The 25,946-nt window shown below is 37.8% G+C and overlaps 1 protein-coding gene across 2 annotated transcripts in view; it reads right to left on the bottom strand.

Moving 5' to 3' along the window:
- Nucleotides 1-25,509, bottom strand: part of LOC139825186 (LIM and SH3 domain protein F42H10.3-like) — a 28,314-nt gene extending 2,805 nt beyond the window's left edge. The window contains exons 1-4 of one of the 2 annotated variants that reach the window (XM_071797716.1): nt 24,677-25,508; nt 13,188-13,282; nt 2,053-2,324; nt 1,023-1,226 (exon numbers count right to left, since the gene is read on the bottom strand). In XM_071797716.1, coding sequence (XP_071653817.1) covers nt 1,023-1,226; nt 2,053-2,324; nt 13,188-13,282; nt 24,677-24,745 — 640 coding nt within the window. In that variant the 5' untranslated portion in view covers nt 24,746-25,508. Of the gene's footprint in view, nt 1-1,022; nt 1,227-2,052; nt 2,325-13,187; nt 13,283-24,676 lie in introns of both variants that reach the window. The other variant, XM_071797718.1, reaches the window with a different exon arrangement.
- Between the last annotated feature and the right edge of the window lie 437 nt (nt 25,510-25,946).

Genomic DNA, 25,946 nt, shown 5'->3' with positions numbered 1-25,946 from the left:
ATTTGTATACGCTACGGTAAAAATGCTTAATTCGTCCCGTAACCATCCTCTTGTCCTCCAGTTAGTAACAATTGTTATTTGACGCGATCCTGCGATCTACCACATGAATAATTCCGTGGGTTTGAGCGAGGAGGGAACACGGAACCGCAGAATGAGGAACATTAAACAAAGGCGCGATTACACTTTCTATTTTCCCAACAAGGTGCACGCGGCAATGTCGCAACGATTAATTCCAGTGCAAATTGCTTCGACGATTTGTCTTTGTGATGAATCGCGTGTGACAACGATAAAGGCGTAATGATGCAAGTATACGAGCGTTTAAGTCTGAGGAGACAATAAAAGCTTTGGGCGACATCACGATCGTAATATATATAAGTCTGGCGTTATACAATAGGAATAGCTAAGCGTTTGTCTTCCGTAAAAGAATAATCCGATTAAAGCACGATCTATTAAAACCAATTACGCGTGGACGCGGGTTCCGTCCCACACGATCGTAAAATAGTCGCAGAATGCGATCTCACGCGGTAAAAAAATATATCATTAAAATTCTTCCTTCGTTGATCTTTCGCGAATCTTAATTATTGGGACACAGCCGTGAATACATAATTCCGATACAGCTACGAATGTATAAATCGTCCGTGGACATAAATAACACAAATGCCAAGTATCGATCGTAACATTAATCGCATTAGAATTCAAAAGTAATAATGTAATCAAAAGTAATAATGTTACATATTAAATATGCAAATCGCATTCGTTTGTTATCTCAAGCCAAGACTTTTGTTATCTCATTACTTCGTTCTGCATACGTTACGTTATATAATTCACGAAATAATAATATTAATATTATAGAATATTAATTATAGAAATTAATATTTTATTATAGAATGTTATTGATTTCTTACTACAAATCACATTAAAATGAACGCAATTATTCTCTGTTATAACTCTGTCATGCAACTTCTTTACACAGCGAAAGATTGCTGCAGCGATTGCAGCCGCGAAGGCGAAGGTAAACGCACCTGGTCCCTTGTCGCTCGTATAAATGACAGTGGTGGCAGCTTGCCTTGCGGAATAGGGACTCGGCCTCGCTTCGCTAAGGGGATCGTAATCGGCGATCCTACCTGGTGTCCTCTGTACCGGCGAATTCGCCGTCCTTGCAGGCGGCGGATTGGCGTTTATGCTCGACGCAGGTGCAATCGTACCGTCTGTGTACTCTACGTACTCTATATCAACAATGCACGAAAGAAAGGCTAGCGATACGTTCAACGAGAAGCGATCTGCGATCTGCCCACCACGAACGGTATGGCGAGTGACGTGATGACTAATGAATCATGAAGATGGACACAAAAATGATAAGGGTCCGTCTGAATTTTGTCTGATTTTCACGCCGTTTTGGTGGATGGATTGCAGCAATACGTGTGTATTATACTTAATGTATAAACAACTTTAAATGAAATGCAAACCATATATTAGTATACATAACGAATCCACAAATATTGATGCGTACATATAATGTATAATCTGCAATTTAATGATTACATAGATACCGTTTACGTAAATCGTCGTTAATCAACAGTTGAGATGTTAAAAGTTAAACATGTGATTATATATGATTAAAATCATAGGTATATGTATGATTACTGATAGAGAATGATCTAAGACGAAAAGTTATATAACTTATTAAAAAAATTGTATAAGTTGTAAAATACACCGATATATATAAAAATAAGAAGAAGATATTCCCAACCGTTTAATCAAATTACAGATTACGTTTTAATCAATGACATTTTCCCAAAGCTAATTCAAAAATCACGCGACAAACTTTGCCATAGCAAGCTTATGATCTTTTTAAGCTTGTGACAGTAAGTTTTTTAAACGCTTATTTGTTACAGTCTAAAACGATACAATAAAATATCCGAAACAAAAACGTATGGTTATATTTCCCATTATTTTATTACATCTTTTTAAACTAAAAAAAAACACGATATAACAGTAATAGAAAGAAAACATTTATATATACACGCAAACGCACCGTTAAAAAGTTCTTACCTATTTGCTCGCCATTTTCTCCGGTCATTGTCCTCTTTTGCTCCATGATCGCCTTCTTCTCAAGTTCGCCGTGATAAGCGACATTCGAGATAATCTTACTGTTCTGCTTGATTCTGAGAGTCTCCGGATCGTCCGCCACTTGCGTAAACTTCCCCTTCGCCTTCTCGAACTCGGCGTGATACTTGACGTTACTCTGTATCTTCGTGTTCTCCGCGATACGCTTCAGCTCCGGTGTCTCCGCCATCGTGGTGGCTTTGGCTTTTGGTATGTGTCTACCGAGAAAGATAAGAACTTTGTCACTGACAAGGAACGACGTTGCTGCGAGAAATTATCTGACCAACGCTAAAGAGCGCGGGGGTATACATTTGCGGTACATTTAAACCTGCCGGACAAGAGTTGCAAGTCACTTTGAGTTTAAAGCACCGTTTCGGTACACCCGGTATGTCGTACTTCACATGAGTTTCAGTTTCGCGTTTCTTTCTTTCTCTCTCTCTCTCTCTCTCTCTCTTTAGCGAGAATACCTCACATATACGAGCTTCTCGCATTATTTTACATGGATTCCCCCGGGGCGACCTCCTACACAAAGGAAACGTGGAAGTGCGCTGACTAATGCAAGTTACAAGTGAACGACAAGCGGTCAACGACGTCAGTCTTATCGTGAGCATCCTTCGTGCAGTACGTCGATTATGATAGCTAATTATAGGCGCGAGGAGGAAAATAGCATAAAGCGGATTTATATGTTCGTCGACGTCACGGTTACGCGATTGAGTTCGAAAAATTCGTATTTCCTACATCACGTAATGAGTGCAACACGCTTAACGTGTGCCTCGCACACGTGATAACATGATAACGTGATACTTGCATCCTTTGCTATCATCGCTACTCTACGAAACAGTATTATCTGCACCTGCATAAAAATTTACGGAAATTAAACGCATGAAATTTATATAACTGATTATGTATGTGGCCTTTTTTTTGCTAGAAAATTTTAAACTATATAGTTAATCTTTTTTTTAAAGAGGATAAATTTTGTTTTTAAAAACTTTAATCTATTATCCGTACAAGTGAAATATAACGTTTGTCATTTGATATCGTTTATTAGTATTTTAACATTAATTATAATAGTAACACGTATCTATACATTAAAATAAAATATTGTAGAAATGATAAGAAATATCTAATTGTGACAACAATTTTAAATTATTGCGCGACAAGTAATTATTATTTAGACGATTTGATATTCTGGACAAACAATGCGTGTCCGAACACGTTGTAATTATAAGAACTTATTAATTAGGCAGGCAAGAGATACGATATATTCTGAAGCTGCCGCGCGATTAACATATCCTGGCGAATGAGCGTGCGCACAAACGAGCTATTTTAAGCGGATAATTCGCCTCGCATGCGTAAAACGTTTTTTGTCGTACACGACGCGTGTTAACGTAGAATAAAGATAATTATTAATTGACCAGCAACCGGGTGAGCCGAGTGAAATTCGATAGAAACCTTTCTAACCGGGCACTCGACTGCTTTAATCGCGGCACAGGTAACTGTCCGGTACTTACTTAACGAGATAGAAATCGGCGCGCGAACGCATAACGATATACTTACGTGCAATAAATGACACGCGTGAGAATGCAATTTCAGTAACACGCGTGAACGTATCGACAGTATCGTATTGCGATCCGCATTAAAAATGCCGGTGCTGGCGCAATTAAGGAAACGCTTTGCATTGTGTTGATAATTGAAATGTCCGGTACGTTAACCCGTTACCTGTTATAACTTTCTATCACGTTTCATGTGCTAAACTCATTTGTTTGGGTAAACGTAAAACTTTTAATTTTTAATTAATTATTTATATAAGAATACTATTTTTTGTTATAAATTAAATAAAACTGCAAGACTGCTTTTTCTTCTTAAATAAATATATAATATAATCTTAATAACTGCATCTTTCGCGGTGCTAATCAATCGTATTCTTGGATCGTGCGTGTAAAACAATTGTCGAAAGTAATTTGTATAAATCGCACGTAATAACGTACGAGTATTAACTGACTTTGTGTCTGGCGTATACGCGCGAGGCGCAATCGAGATTTGTGTCACGACTTCGTTTCCCATATACGGCGCGTTGTCTGACCCGGTAATTGTGCCACGCCATTACGTAATACTCCGGCGCACCGTGCACGAATAATAAGGCATGCACTCTGACTCTCTTTGTTCGGAGAAGACGAGGGATAGTTCATTGTTACGTGCTCGGCGAGCAAGAATTATCCTGTCGACCGATGCGCATCCGAGTTCCTCGAATTTAGCGTGGAAAAAAGAGGAGGCCCGCTAAAACTAACGTTGAGAACGACCGCGGACGAAGGAAAATTGGAAAACAATATACGGCCCGCGTCTTCTCGTGCGACGTCTGTTGCACGTTTCAAATTTGTTATACGGCATCAGATACAGGTAATAACGTAATAAGTAGATATAATAAAAGAGATAACAATAATACGCAACTCGCAATTTTTCAGATAATCTAACCGAGATAAAGATATGATAGAATTATAATAAAATAATTATAAAAAGATTGACTAACACAGGACAAAACGGCGTGAGCCTCTAAATGTCAAATATCTCTACATTATCATCACATTTAATAAAGAACAAGATTTTTGCAAGAATTATTTATTTATAAAATATTAAAAATAAAAATTAGCTAACTTAATTTACGCGTCTAAATAATCCTAAAAATAGAACAAATTTTTTTTTTCAAGGCTTTTAACAAATCTACAAATATACGTGCAATGTACATAATCAATTTTTTTTTCCTCAGAGATCCACGGACTATCACATTGTTCACGATTAATACGCAACGAAGTGATTCATCGAATCATTTAACTACATATATATGTATGCGCGATGACTAATCTCTTAACAAACGCTTGTCTACGTACTATGATATACGTCCGTAATATTTATCGAATTTTTCTGACGCACTCAGGGTGTATCTTAAGCGGAAAATGTGGGAGTTTTAATGCCAATATAACATATGGCGCGAGTAAAATAACGCGAAGCATTTCATCCGAGTGTAGATGATTAAATCACTCGTAGAGTCATGACGCATCTGATACGCAATACACCGAGTATTCATTTAAGAAAAGATCCGTAATCTTATTTGAATACGTAGTCGTGGAATTTAATGCATTAATATCCATTTCTACCAATGTAAATTAACTTTAATCTCGGTTTAATTTACTTTTATCTTCTTCTAGTTCTAAGGCCCAGTTTCACAAGTGTCGGTTAACTTTTAATCTTAGATTAACTCACTTTTTGTCTCCTTCTAATGTCCCCCTTAGACAGAGATAAAGAGTGAGTTAATCTAAGATTCAAAGTTAACCGACACTTGTGAAACTGAGCCTAAGAATTAGAAAGAAATAAAAAGTAAGTTAAACCGAGATTAAAATTAATCTACATTGGTAGAAATGGACACAAATGTGGTATAAGAATTCAAATATTTCTTTTATGAATATGATACAGACAAAATTGCATTTCAATTGTTTGTCGATGACATTATAAATACCGACCAAATGACAGGCTGATAGAAATTTTCGTAGATATCTTTCAGATTGTTCAGCGAACCTTCTTCGGATTATTTGTCTACATCGCGCGACACTGCATGCTTGATTATCGAATACTACGTACATAAGTACCACCAATGTACTAGAGAGGATAACATCTGTTGCACCTGGTTATCACACCGGTCGAATAGCAGCAGTGAGACGGTATCGATAAATTACGACCAAGAATCATAATATCGTTTGCTATAAACGAATAATTGACCAATGACCATACATATTATTATACACATTAAACACTTTAGTTGTATTGGCAATGAGTTTAAAGGTTGTCCGATTTGTTAACATAAATAACGACAAATTTAAACAGCAAATATATTCTATGTTCTATGACTTACAAAACTCGTTGTTTATAGTAGTCTCTTTTCTTGAAAAATTTCGAGTCACCTTTTTTATTGAATCGATACAGAATTCCAGAATTATTATATCAATTTATTATAAAAAATTCATAATAAATTTAACTTTCTCTTATTTCCATTTGATGTCTACTACATTATTAACGTATGCCACGAATAAATCTGCAAGAATTGAAATTTAAATGCCAATGGATTTATTGAATATGTTAAAACTAAAAAAAATATTTTATTTTTATATTTCAATCTTTTTTATCCTGATGATTTGATTGGAAACCAAGAATTTCAACATCTAAATTATACGCTATCAAACTTTATAAAGTTTCATAAGGTGTTTTCCTCTTATTATTGGTAGGTACGAACAGAGAAGTAACATAAATAGCAGCAAATGCAAGACTCAAAACCGCATTTCTCGTAAGAGTGATTACGTACGATATTACATCGATGCGAACACAGTTTGTAAAGTCTCGCGCAATGTTTCTTGCCGCGGGAGAAATTTCTCAGGGCGAGTCTATTGGGTTCCGTTACTGTGCGGTTAAGTCTCGGATGGCTTCGGAACTTGCTGCACGTCAATCGTGACGACAAAGCGAAGCCGTACCTGTGTCCGCATTCTAGAAATTCTCACGAAGGCCGAGACAAAAGAGCATAAAAACGCCCGAGAAAGATAGACATTGCATGAATTGTAGCCTTGTAAAGCCTTGTAAAAGTACTACAAAATTTGTCTTTTTCTCATCTAATTGTTATATTTGAGACGGTAGATATATTTTTAAAATGTAAAAATATTAAAAGACGTTTATAACTTTTTTTAAATACGGTACAAGATTTATTTAGATAATTTCAATGTATGTAGTAAATTATCACGTAGTAAGTTATTTATATTATATAATTATTATTTATGTAATCAAAATAAAAAAGAGAAATGAAAAGTACATTAAGCTAAACTTAGCCGACGTTAGGCGAAACTAGGCGCCTGTTTGTGGTCTATAATTTGTGCGATTAAGAAATATCACTCCTATCGTAATCGGCAATTACTTTGCGATTTAATTAACTGTAGAAAATTGTACGGTTCTCATAAACAGGCGTAATTCTCTGCGTTGAGTTGGCGTTGAGTCAAATGTTAACCTTTCAGAAGAGATATTATTTCCTCGACAGAAAATTGCCTTACGAAAGTTCAATGTACTTTCCTCATTCTCAACGTAAAACAATGAAACTATTTAGAAATTTTTTACCTGGTAATATAGACCTATAAGGATACATATACTGAAGATCATAGACGTAAGTTTGTCACGAATCTCGACTTTCAAGACTACTTCGCTTCTCAAAGTAACACGATGCTTGGCGTTTTGCATCTTCCAGTTCAGTAAAAAAAAAGAAGGAAAGGTATACGAGTTTAAAAGAATCTAGCGACTCTCCCTTTCCGACGTAATAACGCAAATCTCATGTAAGTAATTTGTGAAAAGAGCTTTACGCACTCGCCTTCGATATCGTACTGGAAACTCACATGCCACTCGCTCATTCCGACTCGCTTTGTGCGATTCGCGTAAATCGAGTGTGTTACGCAAAATAGATAAACACCGGATGTGAACGCGCGTTCATAGTGATTTACTTTTAATCGCGGATTTTCAACGCGAGTGATCTTGGTGCGTACGGTGCGTACGTTGCCCCCTCCCCCGCCCGTGCACAGACTTCGTGTAATGCGCTGCGAAAATTTCATACGCCCGCAGCGACGGCGGGGTCCAGAGGTGGATGCATTGTGGGACAAGGTCGGTTCACCGTAGACATGCAGACAGGCCACGCTAGGCTGGGCACCCCTTTACGACTAGCTGTGTTAAATTGTTCCAAGCTAAAAGTGCGACGTGACAGTCGGCGGCATTTCCTGTTCCATCTGCTCGCCGTCGAGGCGAACGACTGCCAAATACGATTCGACATGGGCACGTTTATGCATTGCATTATACTTTGTTAAAAACAGTCTCCGCATTTTTACAAATATACTCAGGTATAACGTTGTAACCAGAGCGTAAAATGAATAAGATATGTTAAAAAAAATATTTTGTTTTTCAATAGTTTTAAAGTCTATAATAACATAAGAGAATATAGAAATAAAATATAAAAAATATGTATGTACATGTAAAAAAATAATCACGTCGCTGTAAAAAAAATAGTAAATTAAAAATAAATGATAATAATTAAAGCCAAACTAAATATTTTCATAAAAATATAAACATTTTTAACGAAATGCTAAACTGTATTGTGATTAAACAAGAATTTGTCCAACCTCACGTTACATTACGATAACATTATGATTACTTGATGTAGGATTGTTCAAGAAAAATTTCACGATTGTAAGAAATAGACGCGACTGTGTACAAAAAACCCAGTTTCTGTAAAATTAACACACGACCCAGATCTCAGATCATCGAGAGATGAGCGTATATTTTCTGTTCACACCAATGAACTCGACGCAACCTCTCTCCTTTTATGTATGAATGTAAGAAAATGTGACCAATCTGTGGTTAAATATCACATGCGGGATTATCGTGAGACGCAAACGAGTAACATCCTCTACATAGAAACGATCGTCGTCGAAGGAAATGAGTCATTCGCGGTGACCCAACGACAGTCCCAGATGATTCGTACGATTTTATTGAAATTTAGGAGGAAGGCATGACTACGTATAAAAATAGCATATGATGACTCAAGAAACATAAGAAAATCATAAAGCGAAGAAGGAAATACAATGCAAGGGAGTGTCTAAAAAGCTTTTTCTCTCAAATATAAATTTTAAGCAAGTTTGGAGCCAATGTCTTTAATAAAAAATTAATTAAATGCAATTTTCCTGCATAAATATTTATGCAAGAATAGATTCATTTAACACATCTTGAAAAAATAAACTTTTAATATAAAAATTCTACTTTAAGAAAGTACATTCTGATATTCGCGCCTGCAATATAGCAAGACAAAAGTCTAAAGTACGAAGAAGAAACACAAATGTGGAGTAAAGAAAGGCAGACGGAAAAAAGATGCGCAAGCGGATCTCACACGTGTTCTCTTCTGCTATCCGGTAGAGCGCTTAATTCGACGTATATGTATAGCGTGTCGGCGAAGCGTGTATGTAAAAGAGCCCAGAACACGTGTTTATTTAATCGTAACGTTATATCCGTGAAGAGACCACTTTACTTAACTTGCAATACTCCTCTTTGAAAATCTCGAATAGACGAACGATGCCCAGAAACCGGGCCAGAAACGAAATTTCGAAATTAGTCTCAAATCACGGCTGCACTAGCAACGAATCGCTTTAAATAAAGGTGAAATAGAGATAGGAGATATGTAAAAATTAAGGGGACATGATAAAAATGCTTAATTATCATTTAATGCTCAACAATATTAAATTGCATTACAGTTGTTAAACTAATTATTTCCACTAGTTGCATTAAACAAATGTTCAGTTCATAAAATTTTGTAAATGTGTAGATATTTTTAATTTTATAATGTATTTTATTAAAGTGGCAAATCTGTTTGAAATGACGCAAGACGTGATTGGGATGGGAGTTATTTTATCAAGCGACATACTCACTCGCTATTATATTCAAATGTTTGAACTACTGCAAAGAAAGTAAGTAACTATAGAACTGCATAAAATGTGGGAGTGAAAAATAAATTGAGAATGAATTGAGGTTGGTTCGCATAGGGGCAAGATAATGAGCGAGAGAGATGAAGTTATGGCGCGTAAGGGAGAGATAAAGGGGGTAGGCAACCAGACGTATGAATGAACCACACGTGTTAGGCTTTACTTATTCAGTGCATCGTCTGATTCGACACGCATCGCTGACACATACTGCTGCTCGATGTACGTAGAATACGAAATTCTCTCGATGAAACATCATCCGCAGAGTCGTTGACTTTGTGCCCATTTCCTTTAATCAATCTCAAAAAAGGCACAAATGCCTCGAGCAAATAATAAATGCGGCTTTACGTCAAGTAAGCAACTTTCTAAGCAATAACATGCAACGACCGTCTATGCGAGATGCTTAAAATGACACATAATAACCCTAAGTAAATTATCGAAAAGTCGTATCTTTTTAATCGGATGATAGCTCGTAGCTTAAAATTTAATGGTTTACAACGTAACTTAACCAATTTATGTGATAAATCACGCGTGTGCGTATTTTAAGACTTTAAATTTATTTCATAAATGTTTAGAGCATGGCTAATGTAAAGCGCGAGCCAGGAATGTTTGAATATCAACAAAAATAAGCTGCAGAAACTGCTTCGAAATTCGAAATTCTTAAATAAGACTTTTGCAATTACTCATCAAATTAATTTCAAATTGTAAGTAGCAGTATATCCTATTTAGTGGTCTTTTAATATTTACGACAACTTTATAATCGATCAAAAACTTTTTCTCCATTTGCGGACCGCGCATTCGCGTTCCCCTTTTGAGTGTATCGGATGACGCTTTCTCGCCGAGAAAAGGATTGAAGCATCTCGAGCGAATTACTTGTCATTACGCAGCATATTATATGCCATATAAGCGCCGAAGAGAGGGGCCGTACGTAAGAAGAGAGAAATGCAGATTCGAATCGCGACTCGGAGATTTCGTCATCGCGATGCACAACCGGAATACTGTACGAGTCACGGACATACATATCTCTCGGTGCAACGTGGCATACCGATACGAGGAGACGAAAGACGCGCAGCGAGAAACCGCAGCGCGTCCGTTTGTCGTCAACAGCAAGTCAAATCACAAAGATCAAGACACAGGAAATTATATATGAGTGATCCATTAGCGCGTCATCGAGATAATTTAATCTCTATCACGATCAAGGAAAGACTTCAAGTGTCTAAAAAATAATAACACAATCCTTATTTAGTAAATTTGGTTCGTTACTTTCGTTAATGCAAAAATAATGTATATAAACATCTTTAATAAATAAATAATTATATCTATAAAATGTAGAACCTGAATTTGAATTATAAAAATTTTTTACTTTTAATCGACAGACAAGTATAATAAGAAAGTTATTCCGTTAACGAATAAACGATGCCAAAAAAGTTGATAAAAAGATGTCAGGAGGTTATCGCAAGAAAACGTTAGAAGATTCTACACGCTTCCTCTCGGGACCTCCCATTGTACAAAAAAAGTACAATTAATATCCGTCGGGGCCACGAAATTAACCGCAACGTCAAGTTAATTTTGTTGTGACGCCCGACGACATGATTCTAATTACTTTCAAATCGTGTCGAATGTCTCACGTTTAACAAGACACTTGAAATCCTAATTAAGATAAACATTATCGTTACAGTTTTTGTTTACACGTTTTTTCTTCGTCTTATCTCATAAAATTTTCATATACGTTCAAACCGCGTGACTTTTCTTACTTTATTTAAAACAGTACTATAAAGATTGCGACAGGAAAGTTAATTTACCAGTTTTATTGGAATAATAAGTAAACGGCTGTCACAAGACGAAATCTCTTAGTCACTCCCAATGATTAACTCGATACTTCGTCGTATTCCTCAAAATAAGCAGCGACTTATTTTTCTCATTGCGAAGCAAAATAACCACGAGGAATATTGATCCGTCGGTAGTATTAATTAAAAGCTAAATTATAATCTTTCCGGGTTGTATATGTACATGTATACACTTGTATATGTATGTTTATATAAAATCAAGTAGAACAGGAATAGCCGCGACAAAACTGGTTTTCGTCGATCAGTTGTTAGTATTACGTTGCTTTGATCGAGCATGATCTCTCAATTAACTCATTATATTCAAATTTAAATGCATATATCCTTCCTGCTCAAGAGTACGTTTGAACTTATTTCTAATATAGAGAGATACACGTTATAAGACATCACCTACAATTTTTCTGTTTAATATTACTTTGATAGACGCCGCTGACAACAGAATGAAGAAAATATGATGCATTCAAACGTAGACAGTGACATGCCGTCGCTTTCCAGTTTAATTCTTCATTTGGATGAAAGCGCGTTTAATTTGCGAGACGAGCAGACACGCGAAACGTCACTGCGGAACGGACTCGTGACTCTAGGCGTAGAAAATGATATTTATTCTGCGGAGTTCTCTCGTATGAGCAGGACACGCGAGGCGGAGCTTGCTTATGCAAAGCGTTACGCTACCGGCGACGTGTGAAAGGACACGCGCGCGCGTTTAAAAGTCCTCGCCGCGTCCGAAAGGAGGAGGATCCACGCCGGAGGAGGCACGACACAGCCCGTGCATTCAGCATTATCCCGCGACCGCACGAGCGCGAGCGCCTCTCGGTCGCGCGCTCTTTCGCTGCGTCGACACCGACACGCCTGGTATGCGTTTAACCATCGGAGATTCGCAATCGCGCAAACCGAGCGCGAGCGGCTATTTTCCTCTCGTATGCTCTTCTCGCGGGGCGAGAGTCCTCTCAGCCCGTTTGTTCACCGGATATTAAACGTCGCGTTATTGCTACGCGTGCATCAAGGAGCCTGCGCGAGGCGCGTGCGTGTGCCATTAGCATCGCTAATACCGATGTTGCATTTCCTTTCCCATATGAGTGCCGAGCGTATTCGCAGCGAAATCAAATTGCGCGTTTAAAGATCTTGAATAAACATTTAGCGCGTTCGGATTTTATCTCGGCGCTGCACGAGGATGACGTTTATGGCACTTGAATGCGGGAACGGTATGTTTCTTCTCAAGTAGTCAGTAATTACGGAGATAATTCGCGCATTCTTAGATTAAATGAACAAGGACGGAGGTATGTGATATGTTGAATTGGAGAAATTAAATTCATATTAAAATATTATGACAATAGTCATAAAAAATACATAAAACGCATAGCCACTCTTCTCCGTTACAATATAAAGTGCAAGAAATTAAACGCAAAAAATGAACTCGTTCACGCATTTTGCGCTTCATTATAATTTTTTTCCAGACAATAGCTGTCGCCAATAAGTGTTGAATTACCGCGATTAACTTGGTTGCGTAAAGCAGTTCGGTATACGACAGAAAAAAAAGGAGAACGCGACAAACAATTCGGCTCGCCGAACAGCAGTTTTCATGGGTCGACTTTCTGCAATAAAGTGGAACGCGGATTTCGTCAGAGAAACGAGAGGTACACACAATCATGTAGACGAGAAGTCAAGTACGAAGACATATAACGTTTATACTTACGCCTCGCAATATGGCTGTTTGTTGAAACCCTTGTACGTCCGCATATTCAGGGTCATACCGCAGCCCTGACACTTGAAACACTGCTTGTGCCATGTCTGTAATAAGGAAACGTTGTTATTGACATTCCACGTCGATTTGTCAGGTTCACGCAATTGCGTAACACGCGCAGCGCGGAGAAAATTGGAAAAAAATAAATAAATAAAATGCTTAATATAACGCTCGAATTTTCGAATTTCAATTGGCATAAAACCTGATCCGATTCACAATCTGATATAATGTTATGTGCAGCGTATTTCGTCATCAACCGCTTTCGGCGGTTACATCAACAAGTATTACAAAAGTGCTTCTATAAATATTAAAAGGGTCTGTTTTCTACGAATCTTATTAAGACCGAGATGTATCCTACTTAATTTTTCTACGGATTCTTTAGAGCTTATATGCTTATAAATTATTTACTTTCACCAGAATAATTTCATCACATAAAGTTTTATTGCACTGCACTTGCGGGAAATTAACGTCAGCGATAAGATTGGTATTATTAGCGGTGATAACATTACGGCACGACAATGATATCTTGCGTCCTTATTCGCAATGTTATGGACTGTCAATATTTCATAATAATGATATCGATATAAGAGCAATCTAACTTATTATACAGATAATCGTGTGTCATTAATGAGGCGCAATTATCACGGTTTTTCGCAGTAATCTTTCTCTCTTAACGAGATATTCTTCAGTATTTAACCGCCGAAATTAATTACAACTTTTGTGTGGAAGAGTATACTTTTCTCTAAGAGAAGAAAACATAATATTAGGCTAGAAATTTAGCTATCACAGGAAGAAGTTTCAAGTCTGTTAAAAGTTTTCGCTTATTATTAATTGGCGCATATAGCAGACCGATATAGAAACGTTTAGCCAAATTATTCGTAAATTTTCAAACCATTATTAACCCTTCAGCAATAAGGGTTTTAAGACCCAAGCGAAATTTCTTTCTTGAATTTTTTCGCACAGAAGGAGGCGGCGTTTGGTACCTTCCCCCTCTAAAAAAAAGTTTATGGTAAAGAAGTTTCGCTGCCGAGGTGACGCCGGTTCCTGTCAATGCGTGTTCGAACAACGACCCCGAACGACGAATTAGTAAAAACATGATTGCTGACGAAGGGTTAATAACTGCATACAGTAATACAAAATCGTTTCAACTAAAATAAAATAAATAAAATTGTAAATTAATAAACAAACAAAAATAAGTTATCCTATATATTCTGAACAAGACCAGCGACAACATTTTCAAATATTCCGTCCTACACATATAGAGAAGATAATTATTTCATTAGCTATGACCAATGACCTCGCAAATCACTATTAACGATTTCGCTGTTTCCCGAGAGAATCATGGATATATAAATAACATAACAATGTATTTCGACCTAATTCGCGGAATTACGAGCTGATAAAAGCAAGACATACAATCGTTTAATACCCGAGATAAAATTCTCCGGACTGCTTAACGGTATTAAAAGTGCATCTATTATAACCCTTTCGAAACCCATCTCGAAAAGGCTAAACTACATTTAGTTAGATTCTTGAAATGGCACTCAACCTTGTCACGTTATACCCGATATGCCATTGATAAATAAGATACATGGCTTTCACGTGGTACAGTGCAACGGGCATTAACCAAATACGTTTGCTGCAATCTAGCAGCTGTGCGTATCATCATCCTCCCATAATCTCTCCTCGCAAACATTACGAGACACGTTAAGATTCTTCAAACCGGCATGATGATGTGCGAAACGTTATTACGAAGCTTACGGTAAGATTAATACAAGTTCTCTTGATGAGTTTGCAATTTAATCCTAGATTTGGTAATATACTTCACGATAATCCCTCCAAGAAGTTGAATATCAGATATTGAACGGCAAGTACGGCGCTTATATCTTACAGTATACATCTCTGTTTTTCATTACACAAACTTACAAATTCATATATAATATATAATTCTAATTTTTTTTTAATGTTTGGTTATTATATTGTAACATATTTCTTAATTTATTATAAAAATTGTTTCTTTTGAGCAATATGTATCGAAAAAATGATATTAATTTTAAAAATTTTGTGACTTTTCTTATACTTCGTCGATATTTTTTTTTACATTATTATCTCAAACTTACATCCTTTTGTTAGTCATGCTGAATTTAGATTCAGGCCGACGTAAAGCTGTTATAAAAAAATAAAATTAAGGCGATTACTTTTTTTATGAAAATATAAATTTAATTCTCCAGAGTGTAAGAAGCTTTGTTGCAGCTGGACGAAGCACACGTACGGCTTTATTCATCGCGTCAAGCCATCTATTAAACTAATCTAGACAATCGAAGGTCATCGTAGTCGTATCGAGGCAATCGGCAAGGCCGTTCTCAGGAATCGACAAAGGTTACAGATCGCGAGAGAACGCTGCAGTCCCCGACAACTCGATCTTGATAGTCTCGAAACACGAGATGATTCATTACTATGAAATGAGTCTACTGTGCAACTTCCTTATTATATCCCCGTGTTGGAGGATGGAAAGTTAGCAGCTTTTAAATTATTAAATATCTTTTGGCGTAAAAAGCAAAAAATAATTTAATGTTGAATTGGAACGAAAACATTATATACATTTCAAGGATTTCAAGGAGTCACTTGAAGAAATATGCTCATTAGCTATTCTCTTATATACGTTTTACAATCGTTAGTAGCACACGATTTTCTCATAAGACTTCCTTCGTTGCAAAATCGCATCGCGAGCAGGAAGCTGAAGGCACACCGCAATGTGTTTTAATGATCCTTTCGAAAGCCGCATACGTTAGAAAATAGTTGCGAGGACAAAAGGTAGCGGATACATAAAACAATTTTGCGAGCCTTTAAACTAGTCTTCATATACAGTAAACTATAACTTATAACCTATAACTATTCAGTAGACTAAATGTCCAGCTGTAACAAAGCTTCTATAGTTATAACTTCTTAAAAAAGTTGTTGGAAAACTGTTAGAAAAGTTGTTGTCTTACAATTAGAAAAGAGAAAATCATATTCCTTTTTAACAAATATCAACGTAGAAGTAATTATTTTCATTTAAAAAAAAGTCAACTGGTCAATAACATCAGCATTTATTTTAACTGAAATGAAAGGTTAAATCGAGTAGGCCGGCAAGCAAAAGCACGATTTTAATCGTGCATTGCAGGATCGAAGCATCACGAAGAAGAGTTTTATCGAACACTTTCGCTCTTAATTCCGTAAAGGGCCAGCAAAACGTAGCAGTGTTAAATAAAACATTGTCGGCACGGAATTTCTTTTTTTCGAAGCGCGGCACGTTTCGATTTCTTGACGGCGAGGTCACCGGTGTCAATTCACGAGACAATGTCGGAATGCGACTGGTAATGAATGCAACGGTACCTTATTTGTATCGCGCGATCGGCAAGATACATGTTATATGCTTGTAACAAACACGACTGTATTGTTGGACACACAGGTATGCCTGTGGTTAAAAATTGATCTCATATTTTAACGTTTATATTTGATACATATCTTGCAATGAAGCTTTACAGTTTAGAAAAGATCGCAATATGCGCTAAAATAAATCGTACAAAAAGAGTAAGTAGACACAAAGATGATCCAAAAATTTACAGAAACGCGCATTTGAAATTGCGCCTACAAGATATCTACTTTCCATCGTGCCAAAAATGAAATTTTACGAATAAAGAACAATTAAATTATTTTGTACACTATTATAATGCGTGCAAACGTGGTTATACATAAGCTTGCTTTTAGTTTGCAAGATTATAATGTACAGAGTTGTTCGACCGCACCAGTCCTGATAAGAAATCTACATAGGGAGAATAACGCTGTACTTGGCTTTCTTGACCGAGCACTTTCATCCGATTTCGGAATGTTTTTCGCCTGTGCAAGGCTCTTGTTTCGCAAAAGGTATTTTATTTATAGTTGCTGTGTATACGGTGTCCTGGATTAAGAAGAGAGCGGTCAGCGCGCGCGGCAAAACCGCTCACATCTCTTGAATACGCTCGGCGTTAAATGCGCGACGGCGCTATGGGATATGACCTTAATTATGCGCTTAGGTGAAAAGCGATTTAATGCCCCGATACGCATATAAAAAACTCAAGAATCCGATAATGGTCGCACTCGAGTGCTCTATAACATTATTCTTATCGTCGATGACTTGCGATAAGATAAAACTTCGTGATTTGTTTGCCGCCAAACAGCATCCGGTGCTCATTACATTATGGACTAGATATATAATTACGTAAACAATTTATTTCTAAAAGATATCTATTACTTTTTATATTAAATACCGTATTTATATAGCAATTATTATGAAAGTAAAAAACCAAACCACATGCTGTACGAAATTCCTTGTAATGATTGCGTTACTCGTTAAAAAGAAGGGATTACATCAACCGCGCGGAAGTATATTTTCGTCGAAAAGCCAAGGAAGAATGGCGCTTAAATCGATATTATCGCCGAAAGTGAAAGTTCGGCTACGTAGTGAATTGTCGAGTAGGGGGTATTCGGTAGAACAATGACAACCGATCTCGCGTACCTTTCTAACGAGCTGGAGATTGAACGTTACGTGACAAACGTAATGCAAATTACTTCATTGAATATTTACATCGATTACAATCATGGAATTAAACCCAATAAAAATATTTTAAATATTCAATCGAGCACGTTAAAAATAGAATAAAAAATCGACAAAAAAATTCATTGTTCAGCAGAGAATCCATCTAAATTAGTATATCCTTACAAAAAAATACTCAATTATTATTTAAAAATAAAATATCGAGATATTATTTATATCGTGTAATTCCTAGTACAAAATTATCAAGCAGATTATCAAGCCATTAGATGTGACCTCGTAGTAGGTCTATGTCTTATCTGTTTGACTAGAAATCATGTTACTATATATGAAGTTACCACCAGCGGAATACCATTGCTAAATTGTCTCATGTTCTTCGCTTGTTAGTGCGATTCCTGACAAATTGTGTATCATGATGGTAATATAGATTAGAATTGATTTATCTATGGGTAGGCCGCAAAGAGAAAGAATTATTAAACGAACTATTAACGTTAAAAATAGCTCCAATTTTTTTCCCGCGTGTTTAAAGAATCGCATGCCATGTGTGTATTTCCTATGTAATCGCTATTCATGCCTTCGTAATAGACGGTGGGAACAACCGGATGCCGCACCGCATCGTTGGCATAGCAGGAATACTTAATGACTGAAAAGCAACGGGTCCAGAAAAGTGAGAAGTCGTTTAGTCGGATTGCGGTCAATTAAACGCTATATGACTAAATTGAGTATCCAAAGTTTGCGCAGCCATAACGAATTTGTAAGTAGCTAGCTTGTAATAGGAATATGAGGATATTATTATATACTATATAATTAATCACGCAATTGATAAAAATAATAATGAGTAAAAATTAATAATCCGATGGATTTCGTTCGAGCGTAAAAAATGCGAAAACGCGTGACAATTTCAATTTATGTCGACGTAAACATGTAATATTTCGGTTGCGTAAAGCTACGTTTTATCAATACGGTATGATATTCTGTCGCGAATTCTCCGAATCGGTGAATTTCTCGAGAAAAGCATAACAGAGAAGAAGCAACAGGTTTAGATCGACTCCCACCTGTTGCGAAGCCCACGCAACGGGTAGCCTCAGCTCGTAATTCGTTGCAGTTTTGCTGCAGGTTGAACGCTGGATATTCATATCGCAAACGATATTATCGTCCTCATTCGCGAATAAAAGTTATTTTTAGAGGTTTATTAAAAATAAGCGAACAAATCAATTTGTTTATAGAAATTATACAGATATTAACATACATATCTTATGTATAGATAATGCTGCACAGTATATACGTTATTAACTTCTAATTATATAGATAATTAAGATCTCTAGGAAATAATTAATATTTCTAGGTTTTCTTAAAATTTTTGAACATATGATTATAGTATAGTAATACCGTAATGAGAAAATCTTGGTTTATAATAAATACGAGAAAGAGAAATTAGAATAGAATTTTTGAGTTCCTCTCTCCATTTTTTCCTTAACATATTTGAGAAAGAAAGTAATAATGAAAGAACATCAAAGCATTAAGCAAGATACTCGTGAGACTACGGTCAAAATAATAATAGCTATTTACGATTAAAAGACGTGTACCTATTAGGCACGAGAGATAAGAGGGGAGATTGGGAAACGGCAAGTAGCTGCTGCTCTTCACTAATAGAACGTAAATTAATCGCTCCTGGTCGACATAACTTTAGACCGCGCGTGCCGTATTGAATGCGGGTTGCACAACGAAAAATAAAATAAAAAAACAAATAAAAGTCATATGAAAAGCATATAATAAATTTAAATATATTCTTAAGTATATCTCATTTAATATCTCTCGTATTCTTTTATTATCATTCTTACTTTTCAAAGTAAGACGATAAGTATCTTGAATAATGCAATACCACTGAATAATGCAATAATTAAGAAAACCCGTGAGATATACTAATAAAAACAATGTATATAATAACTGTCTATTGTAAAAATATATGGAATACTCAAAATTTCTTGCATCCATACAATGAAAGAAATAAAATGCGTCTTAACCCTTAAATGCCACACCTCTCAAGAATCTCGTAAATGACACATAAGGTCTAAAAGACCCCAGCATGAAAAATGTCTCCTTACTCATTGATTTTTTGATATTTAGTTATGAAAATTATTTTCAATGTTGTTCAAGGCTTAGAAAAGAGAATAAAATGCTTATATTGTTAAAATTTCAATTTCAACATAGTATAAAAAATTAAGTAAACTGAGTACTGCTAAGTGTACAACCGGGTAGGTCAATCTCTCAACTATCATCAATGGGAGCATGAGCTCCATTTTTGGGGGAAGCATTTGAAAATATATCATTGTAAAGGGTCTGAGGTCCGCTGGACCGGGTGGCATTTAAGGGTTAAATACTATAAATATCTATCTGTTTAAAAAGCGGAATATTAAAATTACGGATTTCTCGTCTAATTGCAAGAATACAAAAAAGTCGATTAGATTAGATTTGATTGATTGAATTACATTGGATTTGATTAGACCACTAGAAAGTAACTCAAAGAGAGAGAAATAATTCAGAAGGCACAGTTTGCAAGTTTTCACAGAAGAATTCATCGTCCAACGCGAAGAAAGAAGAAGTTGATTAGCTACGAACATTTTCCTTCATTAGACCCTTCCCCTTAATTTTCCCTCGTGCACTTTATAATCCGTCTTCGGTCTGTTGACCGCGTAACGTAATGCGTCTCGTCTCAATTCCTTCTCGTATCGCGCCGCTCTTCCATTTCTTTCGTTTCTCTTTCCTCCTCTGTTCCTCGGGTTCCTTCGAGGAGACGGGAAAGAGACGCAGTTGCAACTTACAACCGCGCAATTTCATGAAACATCGCGAACGTGTGATGGAAACAGGCGTAAACTCGAGCGTAAACAACGATCTACAATTCTACGTGTAAAAGTGCACGATCATGCAAAGTAATTTACAAGTAGTCCAAGTGAACAAAAAAGATATCTACTAACTACTTTTGACAATATATATGCTATTTTAAATAATACATAAAATAGTTTATACGTATAAGCATTAATTGCTAAATTGGAAGACTCTCGCAAACTAAGATTAAAAAAATAAAAATAAAAAATTAATTTGGATCCTACGTTAAATTTGATTAATTTTTTTTCAGACCCTAACAAAATTTACGATATAATTTCTGGTAAGTTTAATGAAAGGAATAGATCGATTGAAATGGATTGGTTATTTATCAGAATATTCTTTTTTTATTTTGCCTTTGTAAACCTCACGCTGACGAAGTGTTTCCTCATTCTCTTTGCGGGAGACACCAAAAATGGATGGAGCATGCGATAGACGCATGCAACGACGCGCGAGAGGATTTAGAAAACCAACGTAGCGATCGTGCGGCATGATACACATCCAAATTTAGGATCCTGACTTGCTCTATCTCCTCTCGAACGCCCGAAGTTCGTTTTTCGGGCGCTGAATGCCGCCCACGCGATTAAAAAAAAACCCCGTTAACTCGCCTAACGAGTTTTTTTTTATAAGCCCTTTAGTACCGAACTGTACAAATAAGATACTTTTCAAACACGTACAGCATATGTGCATGTAACCAGCTAGTATATATATATTTTTTTTTTCCTTTTTATAATAAATATCATATTATGTAGCCGAAGTAATCATATGAAAATTAATAAAAATAAAATTGTAGTTCCTCATTGATTAGAGAAACTGAAATTTTAGTGGAAGCTTGTGAACCTCTTAAATAAATAGTAAGTATTCGTGTAATCGCGAACATCCGGACAAGATACGTAAGAATAGATATAAGAAACCTAACAAAGTTAATTACTATTCAAATCCCTTCTCAGAGTGAAGGAATCTGAATTCCTTCTTTTATTCGTGGTAAATAAACATATAAAGATTAACGATTATTATTACCATAAAGCGACAGCGAACGGATTATTCTAAATAAAGATGCACTGACGTAACGAGATTCCAAAGTTCGTGCACTTCACTCCAAAGTTCATTTCTAACGCGTGAAAAAAGATAAATCTTTGGTGCAGAGCTATCGTCTGCGCTTATATGGAAGAAAGATTCGGCGTAAAACTGACTGAAGAGAAGAGAGAGTCTCTCTCTCTCTCTCTCTCTCTCTCTCTCTCTCTCTTCTCTTCCCGTCTCTCTTTCTGTATGCAGAGACCGCGCTCAGTATCGGTCATTCAACGTAAGGATAAACGAGACGAGAAATATCGCGGCGAATGGAACTGAGGACGGCTCGGCGAGCGGAACTAAACGAGAACGGTACATCCTGTAATCTGTCTCAAAAAAAGTTTCGGTCCGCTATAATGTGTCAATCTTCCCGACAACGGCCGCGAGAAAAGAAATCAGATACTAAGGACGTATTAATTGTAGATAAAATAACAATTCTTCTCCGTCGTAAAATAAATTCTTTACGCGACATCCTTCCTAAATAATGTTTCGTCGTATTTAAGATAAAAACATGCTAATTCTACGTACCGTACGCAACGGACTTGGGCTCGTACAATAGCACTATATTGGTTAATCCTTTAATTCTACAGAGTTAAATTGTTAATAATACAATTTCGCTTGTATAAATCCTGTCGTATAGTAGTAAATAAATTGAAAATAAGAGAGACTCTGTTAAAATTGTAGTTAATTTGCGAGTATATCTCCCTTCATTTCCGTGGCTAAATATACGAACCTATATATTTATGAAGCTGTTTTGGAATAAAGCAAATTATCGAAATAGCGCAAAACTAATTGTAAGCTAAAATTTTTTTAATTGGCTGACTAATTCCAGACTCCGGTCTCTCGCGCGAATAAAGTCGGATAAATTAGCACAGCGAATGGAAGTAAATGGGAATTGCAACGTCACGGTCTTTCGCGATAAAAACACACTTCCCGCACAAAACTCGCTCACGGTTTCACAGTTTTGAGCAAAACGCGAGTCGTAAATCCGAGACATTTCAAGGTCTTATCCTCGACGGAAGCGGAAGTTGGTACATACGGTGAATGAAGCAAGAGATTATTTGCTACATTCCGCTTGAATGACGGGATAGAGCGAAATAAATTTCAACGATATTTATTTTTAACGGCGGCAAACAAGAATTCGTAGAAACGAGGGAAGCTAAACGAGAACGAGCATCATCTAGTGCCTAAAAATTGCCCGAAGAATAGTCGACATACTTTACAAGTACATATGTACTCGTTTAAGTAGATATATAATGAAATACCGTTACATGATTATGCAATACAAAGTATGTAGATAATTAGCATACGTAGATAACACGTAAGCAACGTGATAATCTCACGAAATGTGTCGGTGCTGTACACCTCGTGACTGCTTTTAAAAAATGCTTGGAAAATATTTAATCGTAAATACAAAATACATAAATAAAATAAAATAAAAGATATATATAACTAAAACAAACGCACGGATACGCCCTTTTAATTTTACAGGTATTCTCTCGTACTATCCCTTCTCGTTGTTATTTCCCTCCTATAATTTGTAATTTACTTTTTCATGCGTGGAATGCACCAAAGAGCAAAGCTATGCAACTATGTTAGGCCTTCCGCAATCTACATTTATAGATACCAGTTATAACGTTCAGTTGAACCATTGCAATCGGTTCGCGAACGGTACATCCTGCCATGTATACTCCCACTCCGTTTCTGCGTGTATCTCGAAAAAAATGCCGCGTACCCGTTCTATGCCATGCCATGAGCGAGACTGCACATTCTACAACGATCGGAAAATAAAATCCCAGACAATAACGTTGCTACGTTAATGCGCGCTAAAAAAAAAACGTTTAACGTGGATGCAATTTAGCGCTTATTTATCCAGTTCCATATAGACTCCGTTCTTAGGTAAACGTTATTGAAGCTTAGGCGAGCTTGAAGAAATTTAAAAGCAAGTGCCAAAAAAACTCTATCGAATAATTCTATCATTGTCGTATTCATCAGGAACGTTCTATGGGTATCAAATCAAGCCGGGTAAACATTATACGAAGACAGAATCATCGAGACCGAGACTTGTGTTCTTCAAGACAATAAACGTGAATGTAACCAAAAAAGGAAGAGATAAGACGTTTTGCTTTATCTTCTCGCCTCTGTATCTCTTTTATTTATCGGGCTTAAAGATCACTCGAAATATGACTCTCTGATATCCATGTTTGGCATACCAAATTTGATCCACGCTCTCGTCACCATTTGAAGTACCGTACTTGGATTTTATTTATTCGAGATTCGAACTGAAAACAAACGCGAATTTATATCCTCGTAACGGTCTAACAGCTTTCAACGGGTGTTAATACAGTTAATCGAGATCCCGGCAACGTACAACATCCAGAATGCCCTCGCATCCTTTTGACACGCTGAACGCGGGGAGCTATCTCGCAGCCTTTTATGCGCCAAGCGTATACTTTTGTTCTCGCGTCGCGAGAACGGCGCGGCGCGCAACAAGTGGATTCCTCGGCTTCTCTTTCCAGGTTTTATCCAATTCTTCTGAAAACTATTACATACATATGTATACATATTCATTCATTCGATTTTTAATCAGAACCGAATGAAACTGAACGAAACTTTCCGTCCGCCGCGCCGCGCCGCGCCGCATCGAGACGCAACAAGTAGACGGCTCCCTTCGGCGAGCGCGCGGAGCGTTCCACGACGTTAAACACGCGTGCATCACGCACGACGACGACGACGACGACGACGACGAGGAGGAAGGCCGTCGACCGGCGTGGCGCGAAGGCCGCCACTGGGCCGAGCCCTACTCAATGGGGCCGAACGGGAACGGTACATCTCTCCCGGGGAGAGCGGCACTCCTTTCTCGGGAGATCAGAACTTGAGAGGGATGCGCTTCGAGCGAGCCGTGTTCTTTACGTACCTTATCGAGGCACTTGAGCTCCTCGATCGGGTAGACCGTCTTCTCGCAGCGGGCGCACGTCTTGCTCATCTTTAATCTCCTCTTCCTTCTCGGCTAACACACGTCGTCCTCTCCGCCGCGGTTCACCGCCGCTCACCGCGCACTCGGGATGCTGATCCGCGCGGGCACGCGCACGCGGTCTCTCGCCGAATATATATTTCCTTTTACACCGTTCCTCGGACCCGCGAGAGGTTCCTCGAGACACCGACTCAACCGACTGCGAGCGGTGTTACGCACGCACGCACGACGCACGACACAGGACAGGACGCACGCACGGACACACGCTCGTATATGTATATATACACACACAACAAGAGAGCCGACTCAGCCGACGGATCTCGGTACTCGGTATTGCACGTGCGTGACGTATTATACACACTAGCGACACGTCCGACCGACCGCCGCCGTTCCTGGACGACTGCCTCGGACTCGGACTGCTGCTGCTGGCGCCAGATCGCGAAAATCCGGCGGGAAAAACTAGTCACCGACTAGACTCGACCGTATTATCTTTCCGCGACTGGACGGCGACTCGACGGCGTCGGACGTCGGACTTTGTAAACGCGCTCTCGTGTCCCGTTCTACGTCCCCACTTTTTTTTCTCTTTCTCTCTCTCTCTCTCTCCCTCTCTCTATCCTTTCTTGACTCGCGCGAGACCCACGGAAACGACCGCGACAGCGGGAAAACCCTCGAACTCGCACCGCACGGCCGCACCACTCGCACCGAACCGCACTGCCCTCTCGTCCTCGCCTAATCACAAAAAAGAGCCGTCAAACGACAGCGATGGTGGGACGCGCACTGCGCACTACGCTAGTCAACGACTCAACGGTCAACGGTGCGCGGTGCACGGTGCACTCTGCGAGAGCGAACGCTTGCGTCACGTGGGGCAATTCGGACGCGCGCGATTGGCTGAGCGCGTGCGCGGCTCAGGGTCGGCTAAATCGCTATAGACACTTGAGTTTCTAAAAACTCATTGCCAGCGCTGAAAATCTATAGTACACGTTACGTGCACTATAGACTTCCAGCGCTGGAAATCTATAGTGCACGTAACGTATATTATAGATTTTCAGCAATGAATTTAGAAATTCAGCCTTTGTTCGACAAATGCGCGGAAAACAGAATTTTGTATTCGTCAAAAAACTTCTATTTTTATATGTAACATTGATTCCATTCGGAGTACAAAAAGAAACTGAACTGTCAACTTTCGCGACATTTGCGCTACAAAAATGTTATC

This window comes from Temnothorax longispinosus, chromosome 2 (genome assembly GCF_030848805.1).
Source record: "Temnothorax longispinosus isolate EJ_2023e chromosome 2, Tlon_JGU_v1, whole genome shotgun sequence".
NCBI lineage: Eukaryota > Metazoa > Arthropoda > Insecta > Hymenoptera > Formicidae > Temnothorax > Temnothorax longispinosus.
Note: the sequence above shows the minus strand (reverse complement) of the source record. Positions and strands in the feature narration are given on the sequence as shown.